Raw genomic sequence first — 13,500 nt, 5'->3', positions numbered from 1 at the left:
TCCAGATTGCCTGCAGCAGGAGGGCACTGCTATCCATTAACTGTTAAGCAGCCTAAAGTTTACTGCTTACCAGGCCTGGCTGCTACACGGATTCTGCTGTCCTGCCCCGCTTGTCCGATCTCCAGTGCAAGACCCCAGGCAATGAAAGCGAATGCCGAAAATTCGAACTTGTCCTGAGAGCACATGAGATTAGGTGCCCTGTATGGTCTTGTTCACAGAAACTGAGTAGACTGTGTTCAGTGTTCGCAAACATGTATCTTTGGAAGGAAATCACTTCCTTTTTCCCCATCACACAGCTGCGGCTCTTTCCCGAACTGCTCCGGCATCCCCCTCACAGAGGCTGGCGCAGATTAGGCGGTGAAAGAAAAAGACTCGGGACGAGATGTTCGCTGAACTGATGGCCTGCTCCAGAGCCGAGGCGGCCCAGCAGAGCCAGTGGAGGGAGACCCTCTCTCAGCAGCAGCGCTCACACAGCGAACGGGAGGACAGGTGGCAGCAGGAAGACCAGCAGGCAACTCAAACGCTGCTTGGACTAATGAGGGAGCAAACGGACACGCTCCGGCGCCTTGTGGATGTTCTGCAGGACCGCAGGCAGGAGCAGAGAGCCCCCCTGAACTGTATCTGCAACCGCCCTCCCCCGCCACAAAGTCCTGTCCCCCCCTCACCCAAAATCACAAGAAGGAGGGGCGCTAGGGGCCGTGAAAACTGTCACTCCACCCCAGCAGAGCGCTCATGTACCAAACAGCTCTCATTCCCTAAAGTATGAGAATTGCTTCCCTTCCTGGCTCACACGATCCCAAATCCCAGTTTCATCCCCCAACTGTGTAGTTGAGTATTAAAAATAGTTTGCTGTTCATTACTGTTTCCCTCATGTTTCTTTGCATAAGACTTTGTGTGAAGGGGGGGGGAGGAGTTTGTTAATTGCATAGGACAGCCACCATTAACAGGGTACAGACATGGGGGCAGGATCAACAGCAGGTCACACACAGAGTGCAGTCACTAGGCACCCGGGTCACTCTGCGAGGTGTCTGCTGCCCCAGGTCAGTCTGGGAGGTGTATGTTGCCCCAGGGTCCGAGCGCCTGGCATCCACAAATGGCAAGGCAGGCTGCCCTTACCATGCCCTTCCACCCTAGCCATGAACCTCTCCGATGCCCTGAGCCCCAGCCAGAGCCATCATCCCCGCACACCTACTCACCCTTCCCACACACCCCTCACCCCGTCCTGCAAACCCACCCCTTCCTGCACACCCTCCGGTAACCGTCCTCCCCCCAGAGACCACTGTAGGAGCAGGAGCCTGTCAGTCCTCGAGTGTAGAAGCGGTCTGTACATCACTGCACACCGTACCCACCACAGTCTGCGTCCCTGTTGGAACCCTTGAACGAGAATTCGTTAGTAAAGAAAACTTTGTTAATTAAAAATGTTCCAATAACTTTATTTTTAAACATCTGTTGGAAGGGGGGAAACCTGGTGAACGGGATATGTAACTGCTGAAAAAAGTCAATAGTAACTGAAACAGGGGCAGGTTCAGCTTCTCTGTAAAGAGACTGGACAGTCATAGGTTACCCTGCTCTCTGAGGAACCTAGCTTTCAAAGCCTCCCGGATGCACAGCGCTTCCCGCTGGGCTCTTCTAATCGCACGGGTGTCTGGCTGAGCGTAATCAGCAGCCATGCGACTTGCCTCAACCTCCCATCCCGCCATAAAGGTCTCCCCCTTGCTCTCACAGAGATTGTGGCGCACACAGCAAGCTGCAATAACAATGGGGATATTGGTTTCGCTGAGATCCGAGCGAGTGAGTAAGCTCCTCCATCTCCCCTTGAGACGTCCGAAAGCACACTCCACCACCATTCTGCACTTGCTCAGCCGGTAGTTGAAGAGCTCCTTGTCACTGTCCAGGGCGCCTGTATAGGGCTTCATGAGCCAGGGCATTAGCGGGTAGGCTGGGTCCCTGAGGATCACTGTAGGCATCTTCACATCCCCAACACTTACTTTGTGGTCCGGGAAGAAACTACCTTCCTGCAGGCGTCTAAACAGACCAGAGTTCCTGAACACATGCGCGTCATGAACCTTGCCTGGCCACCCGACGTAGATGTTGGTAAAATGTCCCCTATGGTCCACCAGTGCTTGCAGCACCATTGAAAAGTAGCCCTTTCGGTTAATATACTGGCTGGCCTGGTGGGCCGGTCCCAGGATAGGGATGTGAGTGCCATCTATAGCTCCACCGCAGTTTGGGAATCCCATCGCGGCGAAGCCATCTATGACGACCTGGACGTTTCCCAGGGTCACCACCTTTGAGAGCAGTAGGTCAACGATTGCGTGGGCTACTTGCATCACAGCAACCCCCACGGTAGATTTGCCCACGCCAAAGTGGTTCGCTACTGACCGGTAGCTGTCTGGCGTTGCAAGTTTCCAGAGGGCTATGGCCACTCGCTTCTGCACACTCAGGGCTGCTCGCATCCGGGTGTCCTGGCGCTTCAGGGCAGGGGCCAGCAAGTCACACAGTTCAAGGAAAGTGCCCTTACGCATCCTGAAGTTTCGCAGCCACTGTGATTCATCCCAGACCTGCAGCATTATGCGGTCCCACCAGTCCGTGCTTGTTTCCCGGGCCCAGAATCGCCGTCCCATAGCATGAACGTGACCCATTGCCACCATAATCTCCACGGCGCGGCGTACCGTGCTTTGTGAGAGGTCTGTGCCACTTTCACACTTCACGTCCTCACCGTGCTGCCGGAGCCTCCTCGCCCGATTTCTCAGCAGCTGACTGTGGAAGAGGTGTTCGATAAAGTGCGAGGAGTTGACAACGGCCATAAGTGCAGCAATGATCGCAGCGGGCTCCATGCTCGCAGTGCTGTGGTGTCCGTGCTGTCACTGACCAGAAAAGTGCGCGAACAGAGTTCCCGCCGGCGCTTTCAAGGAGAGAGGGCGGGAGTGACGGTTGAATGATGACAGTTACCCAAAACCACCCTCGACACATTTTTCCCCCAGAAGGCATTGGGGGCTCTACCCAGCATTCCAATGGGAAGCGGGGACTGCGGGAACTGTGGGATAGCTGCCCAGAATGCACCGCTTCCAATGTCGACGCTTGCCCCGTTAGTGTGGACTCACAAAGTCGAATTAGTGTCCTTAGTGTGGATACACAAATTCGAATTCATCAGGTCGAATCCACAAATTCGACCTAAGTTAAAGCGAACTACTCCTGTAGTGTAGACATACCCTAAGAAAAGTGAGATGCATCAAATTATGGGCATGAAAATGATTGCTTTCAGTAGACTTTCACTGCTGAATCATGACAAAGATTTTAGCAAAAAATACTAGCTAGCCAATTGCAGTTCATGCTCTCAGTTTATATAAATCTAGCTCAAATTAAAATTAAGGATAGACAAATGTCAGACAGTATTTGGGGAGTACTTGGTATCATCCATAATGCCACATAAAAATAACTATTTCTTTTATCACCACTTGACAAAGAGAAAGCTTTTGATACAATAGAGTGGAGCTTTCTTGTGTCAAGTCCTGTACCATATGAACTATGGTCCCCAGTTCCTTCAATGGAAAACTGCTCTTTACACCAGCCTAAGAGCAGCTGTGTGAGTTCATGGGGTTAAATCTCCTTTTGAATTACTCAAAGAGACTAAGAAGGGATGTCCATGGTCTCCTTTACAGTTTGCACTGGCCCTGGAGCTGTTCACACAGGGTAAGAAACCATGAATCTTTCACAGAAATAAAGCTTGAAGGAACACATCATAAAATAGTATTATAAGCAGCTGAAATATTTTTATCTAAACCAAATATTTTCTTAAAACTAGCATCTAAAGACTTTGGAAAAGCATATGGATTTAGAGTAAATTATGCCAAAGCTGAAATGCTAGCTATAAATTTGCCAGACTCTGAGAAGTCATCCCTCCAGAAAACACTGGGTACAGATGGCAACAAATTTTATAAGCTACCCAGGCATTCAAATCTCAAACAACCTAGAAGAGCTCTATGATTTAAAATGTCAAACTACTACTTCAGCAAATGAAAAAAAAAAATCTTGAGTGCTGGAGGAAGTATGCAATTTCTTGGTTGGGAAGAATAGCTACAGTAAAAATGAACATGTTGCCAAGGATATTTTTCATGTTACAAAATCTTTACATGATCATAACAGGAATATGGAGGATGTTAGAATTTATATGGAAGAAGAAAAGAAAACCAAGAGTGAATATAGATACTATCGACACCCATTTAACAGGGCAGACAGGCTGTTCCAAATATTCTATGCTGGGGGTGGGCAAACTTTTTGGCCTGAGGGCCACATCGGGGAATAGAAATTGTATGGTGGGCCATGAATTCCCACAAAATTGGGGTTGGGGTGCAGGAGGGGGTGAGGGCTCTGGTTGGGGGTGCAGGCTCTGAGGTGTAGGAGGGTGCTCTGGGCTGGGACCAAGGGGTTCGGAGGGTGGGAGGGGGGGGGGATCAGGGCTAGGGCAGGGGTGCAGATTCTGGCTGGGGGTGCGGGCTCTGGGGTAGGGCTGGGGTGCAGGAGGGTGCTCCGGGCTGGGATTGAGGGGTTTGGAGAGCAGGAGGGGGATCACAACTGGGGCAGGGGGTTGGGGAATGGGGAGAGGCTCAGGAGTCCAGCCTCCGAGCAGCACTTACCTCAAGCGTCTCCTGGAAGCAGTGGCATGTCCCTTCTCCAGCTCCTATGTGGAGGTGCGGCCAGGTGGCTCTACACGCTATCCTATCTGTAGGCACCGCCCCTGTAGCTCCCATTGGGGCCATGCTATGGTTTCTGGGGGCAGCGTGGCGTGCCCCTCGCCGCAGCTGGAGTGCTAGAGCAGCCTCCTGACCCAGCGCCCCGGCTGGAGCGCTGGAGCGGGGCAAGCTCCGGCCCCCGCTCTCCAGTAGGAGCTCAGGGCCGGCTTAAAATGGCTCGCAGGCCAGATCTGGCCCACAGGCCGTAGTTTGCCCACCCCTGTTCTATGGTATTATCAAGACAGCCAGCTCAAAGCAGTAGTGGACTGGAGGTGCTCTAACCCAGTCAAAATGGATTAGTAACAAAATTCACTCGCTCCAAACACTTATACACATTATTTAGCAAAGGCTACTCTGTGGGATAGAACTAGATGCCTTATCTCCACTACACAGTTTAATCAACAAAACAGCGGAGGTGTACACACCGAAATGCTCCTCCTGCTGATATAGCTCCCCTGCTATGCAGACACAATAAAACCACCTCGATGAGCAGCATAGAGTTTTTTGTGACATAGTTAGAGTGACACAGCAACAGTGTAGACACTTTATTTGGTTATATCACCCTAACTGGCCTCCAGGAGGTGTCCCACAATGCCCATCATGACCACGCTGGTCAGCAGTTTGAACTCTGCTGCTCTGAAGGCACACAGATATGTGGCCCTCCCCCCTTCAAAGGCCCATGAATTTTTGAAATTCCTTTTCCTGTTAGCTTGGCCTACACAGTTCACACAGCACCTTCCCAGCTGACCGTGCCAGCTTTACGCAGCAGACGTGCTCAAATGTGGAGCACACCAGAGCAGTTTGATCTCAGGAGTATATGGGGAGAGGAAGCTGTGCAGTCGCAACTTTGCACCAGTCATAGGAATTTCGATACCTATAGGCTGATTGTTAGGGGCATGAAAGGGATGCGCAGCAGTGTAGTGCTAAAATCAAGGTGGTGAGGCAGGTGTGCCAGAAGGCAAGGGATGCCAACCATAGCTCTGGTGCAGCGCTGAAGACATGCCGCTTCTATAAGGAGCTGCACGCTATGCTCGGTGGCAACCCCATCTCCATGAGCCACGTGGATACTTGGAGGGGACTGGAGGCAGTGGCCAGCAGACTCAACCCCGAGGAGGAAGTGGTGGCCATCAATTATTTCCTGCACATTACCAAGAGTCAGTCCTTCGTAGCAGGAAGTGATTAATGGCCCTGCACACTTACATCACCGAAACGCCCATGGTGAACTTTCCAACTCCAAACTGATTTGCGACTAACTGATAGCAGTCTGGAGTTGCCAGCTTCCACACAGCAATTGCCACTTGCTTTTCCACAGCGGGGGCAGCTCTCACTCTGGTATCCTTGCAGAGCAGGGCTAGGGCGAGTTCCAGGAATGTGGATTTGCACATCCAAAAGTTCTGCAGCCACTGCTCGTCATCTCATACATGCATCACGCTGTGATCCCACCACTCAGTGCTTCTTTCCCAAGTCCAGTACCGATAGTCCACCATGGCAAACTGGTCTGTGAACGCTAGCAGCAATCTTCAATTATTTGTTTCCATGGCAGACACCAGGGCAGGCACCACCGATTCACTTTCTGTTTCGCAGCTTATGAAATACTGCAAGACCAGCTGCGTTGTGTTCATAACGCGCATCACCAGAATGATCAGCAGCTGAGGATCCATGCTCTCAGGCAGAGATGGTGGGTGCACAGTTTACAAGGGCTGTTGAAAAACTGCACAAAATGAAGTAGGAAACCCATGGAATGATCGAATGAAAGAACTGCATCAGTCCCATGATGCACCACTATCAGTTCCCAGAGCTCCCAGGGGCAGAGCGTGACAAATTGCATAGTGGGATAGCTACCCACGATGCAATGCTCTGTCAGTGCAAGAGCAACTGTGGACACGCTCAGCCGACACAAGGAGCATTATGTGGATGTGCTCCACTGATGTTATTAAAGAAGCTTATGATCGTCGACATAACTGAAGTCGACTTACTCTGTAGTGTAGACACGGCCTAAGAGGAGTTCTTTTCCCTTGCCAATTATACCCATTGCAAATAATCCAGATCTTAACTCAGATCACTAACGAGAGAGCTTTAAAGACCGGGAGAGCTATGGAATATGCATGGTTGGCCAGCTAGTCAGTAAAGAAAGTTTCTAATTTATTTAGAGATCAAAACTGACTTTAACTGGTCTTATTTCCCATAACATCCATAGCTTCAAATTAGACATTTCTCAACTTTCTAGAAAAGCTGTTTTATACAGAATGCTAATTTTAATAGAAGTGATGGTATTTGGTCAGTTAAGAAACAAAGTAATTATAACTAATTTATATCAATCTTTTCAGACAACTATCCAAACACAAAAAGCAAACCCCCAAAACAAAAAATCCATTTATTAAAAAATAACCTCCATTATAAAACCCCCAATCATTTCTATTTGTAGTTTAACCAATACTTTCTTTACTGTCCCTTTACATCAAAACAATTATTACTTTACTTTCACTTTTCAAACACCAACTATGTTTTACAAAAATATCTATAAACCTAATACTATTATTTATCACACCCATATAAACAATATAAAATAAAATACCTAAAACAATATAATCTCCTACATAAATATTTTAATTTATATCCAAATCAAACAAATTTAAAAATCCTAAACAAAATTACAAAAAAAAGCCAAAAAAGCAAAAATAAGATAGCCCCTCAAAAAACCAGTTATGACTGCAACATATAATCTGACTTAAAATAAAAAAAGCATTCCCCTAACTCCCAGCTCCCACAAATATATCCACTCTCAAATCATTTAGAAAAATAATATTTCCAAAATTTTATTAAAAACTTTACAAAAACCCCTCAACCCCACTACACAAGCTTAAAAAAAGAAAATAAAACAAGAAAAAGCCATAAGCCAATTAAAACAAGTTTTAGCTCAAGCTCCAGCCTTAACCTATCCAAAAATAAAACAGCCATTTATACTGCAATTAACTACAAAAAATCAAAACAAAGCTAAATCAAAACCATAATACAAAGCTCCAGTCCACAACTTATGCCGCTAAACTTTAAATAAAATAAAAAGAAAAAATTCTCTATTAAAAAAATCTTAGCGCTAATATAAACTCTGCAATATTAAAAATATCTAATAAAATCATAATCAATATTGCTAAAACGCACCCCCATGCCAATAAAATATATACTCACTAGCAAGATCAACAACAATTTTTTCTTATATCATGATCAACCCCTCCCACCCAAATCCTCATTTCACTGAAAATGTCACTGATGAGACAGATATATCATTTAGCTGGCAATCATTCAAAACATGAATCAGCCCTCTAGCTGCCCTCCACTTTGAAAGGTCTGCAGGGAGAATCTTGAGATTAGCTAAGTGAAGCTTTAAGCTATTTTAAATCATGTACCAGTGTTGTTTTCTGAGAAGAATATGGAGCAGCACTTCAGAGTATGCCAGGGTCTCACTCCGGAGAGGATATTATTATATGACATAAGTAATTAGAAGCAAATTATGGAGCACATGGACAAGACAATGACTCAATGAAAGATGAGAAATGAAGAAATCATCCATTTGTTGTAAAGAAAGAGGAATCAGCTCTACACACCTCATTCATGAGTTTGTTCCTTCCCCAATGCAGGTGAAGTAAATATTACTTACATGAGTAAAGGCTTTAGCTCTAAATTTATGTCACAGTGGAGCTCTCTGTTAAAAAAATAGTGCTCAAGAAAGCTGTGGGCAATGAAATGGAAGCAGTAAATGAAGTTCTTTGCCTATAGGACAAACAGAATGCAATCATCAGCAGTGTAAGCATCCACCTGCTTTCTCTCACTCCTGAGCTAGAGGGACCAGCCCTGAGCTGAGAAGGTATTTAATTCTCCATACCCATTCAACCCTTGAGCCTTTTACAGAAAGTCAGCCAGCCTGCCAATTACTCTGGGATATTTTTGTGACACAGCAACCTGCCTTATTCACTAAGAAGCAAGCTGAGTTCCCTATATAACAGGATACTGATTGGAGAGTTAAAGTAACAAAGGCAAAAGGGTAGATTGCAGCCAGCCCCTGAGAAGGATTCAAGGGGATGGCTGTTATTGCAATTCTTGTGCTCTCCTGAGCAGAAAGGCTTGTGCTAGCTACTCAAAAGAGACAGGGAGAAGTCGGCGCTATGGCTGGATGAGGATGGGAGCATACCCTGCACCCCCTTAAGGGATGTTGTGATCACACAGTCATAGGTGCCGGACTTCCCCTCTTTTCCCTGGGTGCTCAACCCCACCCTCTGCCCCTGGCCCCACCCCCAGTCCATCCCTTCCCCAAAGTCCCGTCCCTGCCCCACCCCACCTCTTCCCCACCCCCATTCAAACCCCTTCCCCAAAGTCCCTGCCCCAACTGCACCTCCTCCCTGCCCCTATTCCAACTCCCTCCCCAAATCCCCACCCCGTCCCCACCCCCTCCCCTGAGCATGCCACATTCCCACTCCTCCCCCTCCCTCCCAGAGCTTGCTACAGCTCTTTGGCGGCAGCCAGGCAGGAAATGCTGGGAGGTAGGTGGAGGAGTGGGATGCGGTATGCTCAGAGGGGAGGGGAGCTTGGCTGCCACTGGGCGCAGAGCACCCACTAATTTTTCCTCATGGGTGCTCCAGCCCCGGAGCACACACGGAGTCGGCGCCTATGCACACAGTCTCTCCTGTGAGTCACTGAGACACAATGGGAAGTATTCGTCTCTGCACTGCAGCCTCTTTGTGCCAGCTAGAAAATCCCCCTGGGAAGATATTCCTGACAGTAGGATTCCTCATCATAACATTCATCAGCTCTGCACCCCAGCTCCCAACCCTATCCTGAAGCCCTCAGTGCAGAGCACATTCTAAGGCAGGTGGAAATGGGAATGATTTGTGTCTATGCCATGGCTGTTAACCAGCTGTAGAAGGCTCTTCAGGGCCATGGACAGGGGTGCTGGAACAATCTGTATAATTGAGAGCTGAGAGCCATTGGACCGAACTGTAAACCCTGTATATAATGGAAACCACTTCAAGCCAGAGGGTGCTGCTGCATCCCCCGCACCCCTAGTTCCAGCACCTCTGGTCATGGGCAGCTCCAGGCACAATTTCTAACCTGTGCTGATGGCTAGTTTAGTCCCAGAACTGAGTAGGTACCAGCCATTTCCCATCAATCCCAGGACCAGTGTAGGGAAGGGAAGAATCTGGCCCCAGCCTTCTTGGAGCTCCTGCTGGAGCAGTGAATACCTGCATCACCCCCAACTGAGGGCTGTACATTAATGAGCCCTTACCTTACAATTGAAGAGACCTGACAAAGACATGGCCCTGTTATAATACAGTTCTGTCTCTCTCCTCCTCATTGCTATTTGTATAGTAACCACTGATTTCTAGGTCATCTGTTCATTGTCTAGTTAGTTACACCCACACTTACAGGCAAGCTCCAGGAGGATCCTTTGTTGGGTGGAATAAAGGAACCCCATTTTCACTTCACTGCACTTTGTTCTGTTTCATTATTAGTTCAGTGTTCTCTGTGCAGCTAATTGAACTGATCATGGCAATAAAAAGCTTAGAGGTTGCACTTGTAATGATCCTATAAAATTCAGTACAAAACATTATTAAAAGTGTTCTTGAAAATAGGTAAATTCAAGGCACAAAATTCATGGTGGATCCAGTGGGGATATTTGGATCAGAGGTTTTGCTCCTTTGAGCAGCAAACAACCAATATATGCCACGATGTCTGCTAAATTATCTAGCAGAGCTCCACCAACCAGAAAGCAGCTGTAACAGTTATTTAATCCGGTCAGTGCTGCAGACTGTAATGTTAGGCAGGCAATTGCTCCTCCAACTGCTGGAGATGGAACATGCTGTGATCATCGTTGCCAAAAAGTCAGCTGGACCCTAATGGAAATTCCAGGTGAAAAATTTCAGTTGGTTCCAACTGGCAACTAAGTTTTGGAGCAATGCAATAGGTCTTGTAGTCTAGGGTTCCTTAAATGATCAGTTCCTGTAACTACCACCACTTCTCTCCTTCATGTCAGTCACCAAATAAACAAAGACCACACAACCCCTTCTCTCCACAGCCAAATGTAAACAGGCATAATTTGTAGCAAGAATGGAGGAAGAAAAAACACATTTACCAATTCAGCATCATCAAGATGCTCGCCTAGTCAGGAAACCATATAATCTCTTACTGTAGCTCTTGTCCTCTCTCGCCTCCTATTGCTTGTTGAACTTATCTGCATGCCTTGTCCAGGGAAGCTGCGAGCTCTTTGGGGTGGGGACTGTTTTTCTTTATGTTTTCACAGTGCCTAACAAAACAACCCCTCTCCCACCCATCTCTAGTCCTCATTGAGGACCTTAGGTGTTACCATAAATAGATCTAATAAGACTGTTCCTCCACTAGAAAGGTACAGAAACAACTAGAAATCAAGATACCTGCTGAGGGGTTCTAATGAAGTCTATTGGAATTTCTGCTTGGAGTCCAAGACAAATCCATTTAGTATATACAGTCTAAGACAGTAACTTTTACTTTTACCTTCAGAGCCTCTACCTTCCTGATGATGTGTAATTGTTCCTGGGCAAGGCTAGCTATATTCCAAAATACTGTAATAGGCTTCTAGTGAAATGCTACCATTCTATATGTTTATGTAGGTAAATACTGTAGAAGAGTTCATATTAGAGATAGGCCAAAGAGAGAGTGTTTGGTTTTAGGCTAGAGTTTGAGCCTGTGACATTTGAATTCAAGATGGGGGTAATCTGCTACGATCAGCCATTTTAGTGAAATTGTTACCATCTTCCTCTGAATCTGAGTTGGTTTTAGAAAATAGGCCTCATCTAGTTTGGGATTCATCCCAGAACTGAAATGAATGTCAGGCTTGGATCCAAGGATTTAAAATCTGGGCCCACATGCAGTAGTTATGATTGTAATAGTGTTTAAATCTTGCATGTTTTTGACAGTAGCTGTGACTGGAAAACCACTAATAATTGAATTCTAATGACTGATGACATGCATTGTCTCTGAGAAAATATTCTTGGCAGAGGAGTATATGAGGTGATAAATAGCTTTTGAGAATGTCAAACGCCTGGAAAAGCCCTTTATTGTAAACATAATCCAGTCCCATGAAGGTCATCCCTATTTGGTGACAAAAAATTTAAAAACCCACAACCCAAGATATTTTGAACCAGGGACTATAAAAGTTTTGTGCTGCTTCCTTCTCTTGCTGTTCACTGATAATTGTTGAACACAACAGCTGTGTAGTAAGGGGAGTGAGGTAATTGGATGTAGATGATAGCCAATATGGATTTCAATGTCCTTTGTTAGATAATATAATGACCTAGTTAATGCATTGGACTTCTTAAATAAGCATAGGTCCTTTGCAAGCTATTAGTGCCTTGTATTCATGAGAAGTACGATACCTAAATATCACTTTTCCATGACATTTTAAACAGTGAGTAACAGACATAAAAAGAATTGTAGGGCCCTGTATTTTGCTTGCTAGTAGATGCTGCTTTTACATAAAATTGAATGCATTTATTCATGCCATTTGGTAAAAAGGAGCCTCTGGTGTTGTGTAACAGAGAATAAAAGAACCTTGAAAAGACAAAAAAATTGGAGAAGATGAGAGGCTTTCAGATTTGTTGCACTATTGTGGCTTCCTTTGGGAATGGATGGGGGCCTTACAAGTAGGAACAGAAAGGGACATTACCACCTCTGAAGATAGAAAAATACACATTATAGTCACCACATTGCCTAAAACAGCATGTATTTCTATCAGGACTAAATATCTGCTGCTTTGTATATGCTGAACATTTAATTGGAATCCTTTTGTAGCAAGCAGCATTGGCAGAGGGAAAAGCAAGTTTGCCAGTTATATGTTTTCTTTTCCTTCTCTTATGTTCCATGCTAATTGACACATCTAATGTTCTTTAGACTTGGAGAATGAATTTTTAAAGGCAAAAAGTTTGGATGCAAATTTAACAGCTAAGAGTATTTCTCAGATGCTATATTGTGACTTCAAAATAGCATTTAGCCAAGAGTTAGAGTGACCAACTGTTCCTGGTTTTCTGGATTGGTTCCTTTCTATTAGCATCTGTTCCTTAATTAGGTGCAATATGTTCCTTACTTCTACTTGCTAGGTTTAAGATGCAGTGCTCAGTGACTGACACCAATTCCTTTCACTCCCTGTCTACCGTGGACTCAATTAATTCTGAACAGGGAAGGGCATATATGGCTGCACAAACTTCCATTTGGACACACAGTAACACTTCACAAAGCTGATATCCACATTACTGCAAGTTACAGAGTGCATGGGCACTCACACTCACACCTCCCTTTCCTGGGGCCAGCTGTGGAAAACAGGCCTCCTGCATCTCCATGGCAGCTTGCAGAGGATGTAGGCTCTTTTGATCTTGCTCAGCAGGCCACCCTACTGTAACCTGGTTATTCTAGAATTCCCAGAGCTTGGTTGTGACTGAGAGAACTTGGTTTAGTTCCATAGGGCCGTTAGTATCCTAGGTGTGACAAATCGTAGGGCAGGGGCATCAGACACATTCTATGGGAGGTCCATATTTCATTTTGAAGAGGGGGCTGGCACCATGGCTACAAGTTTATCATATGATATGGCTCCCAGCACACCAGAACTCACTGATGTCAATGGGAACTTTGCACAAGGACTGAGGGTAGAGTGTGGCCTTTACTTAGTTACTATAGTTGGGCTCTGAATGGGTGCTCAAGTGAGAGGGTGCAAGAAGCTTCTGGGTATAATCCCTCTGGGCTCACT

The 13,500-nt window shown here is 46.2% G+C and overlaps 1 protein-coding gene across 2 annotated transcripts in view; it reads right to left on the bottom strand.

Annotated features, from left to right (window-relative positions):
• Positions 1-13,111, bottom strand: part of NDUFV3 (NADH:ubiquinone oxidoreductase subunit V3) — an 85,048-nt gene extending 71,937 nt beyond the window's left edge. Inside the window, exon 1 of one of the 2 annotated variants that reach the window (XM_045002568.1) lies at positions 13,048-13,111. In XM_045002568.1, coding sequence (XP_044858503.1) covers positions 13,048-13,096 — 49 coding nt within the window. In that variant the 5' untranslated portion in view covers positions 13,097-13,111. Of the gene's footprint in view, positions 1-10,151; positions 10,216-13,047 lie in introns of those variants that run through there. The other variant, XM_045002570.1, reaches the window with a different exon arrangement.
• Positions 13,112-13,500: the final 389 nt, after the last annotated feature.

The sequence above is a fragment of the Mauremys mutica genome, chromosome 1, assembly GCF_020497125.1.
Source record: "Mauremys mutica isolate MM-2020 ecotype Southern chromosome 1, ASM2049712v1, whole genome shotgun sequence".
NCBI classification, from domain to species: domain Eukaryota; kingdom Metazoa; phylum Chordata; order Testudines; family Geoemydidae; genus Mauremys; species Mauremys mutica.
Note: the sequence above shows the minus strand (reverse complement) of the source record. Positions and strands in the feature narration are given on the sequence as shown.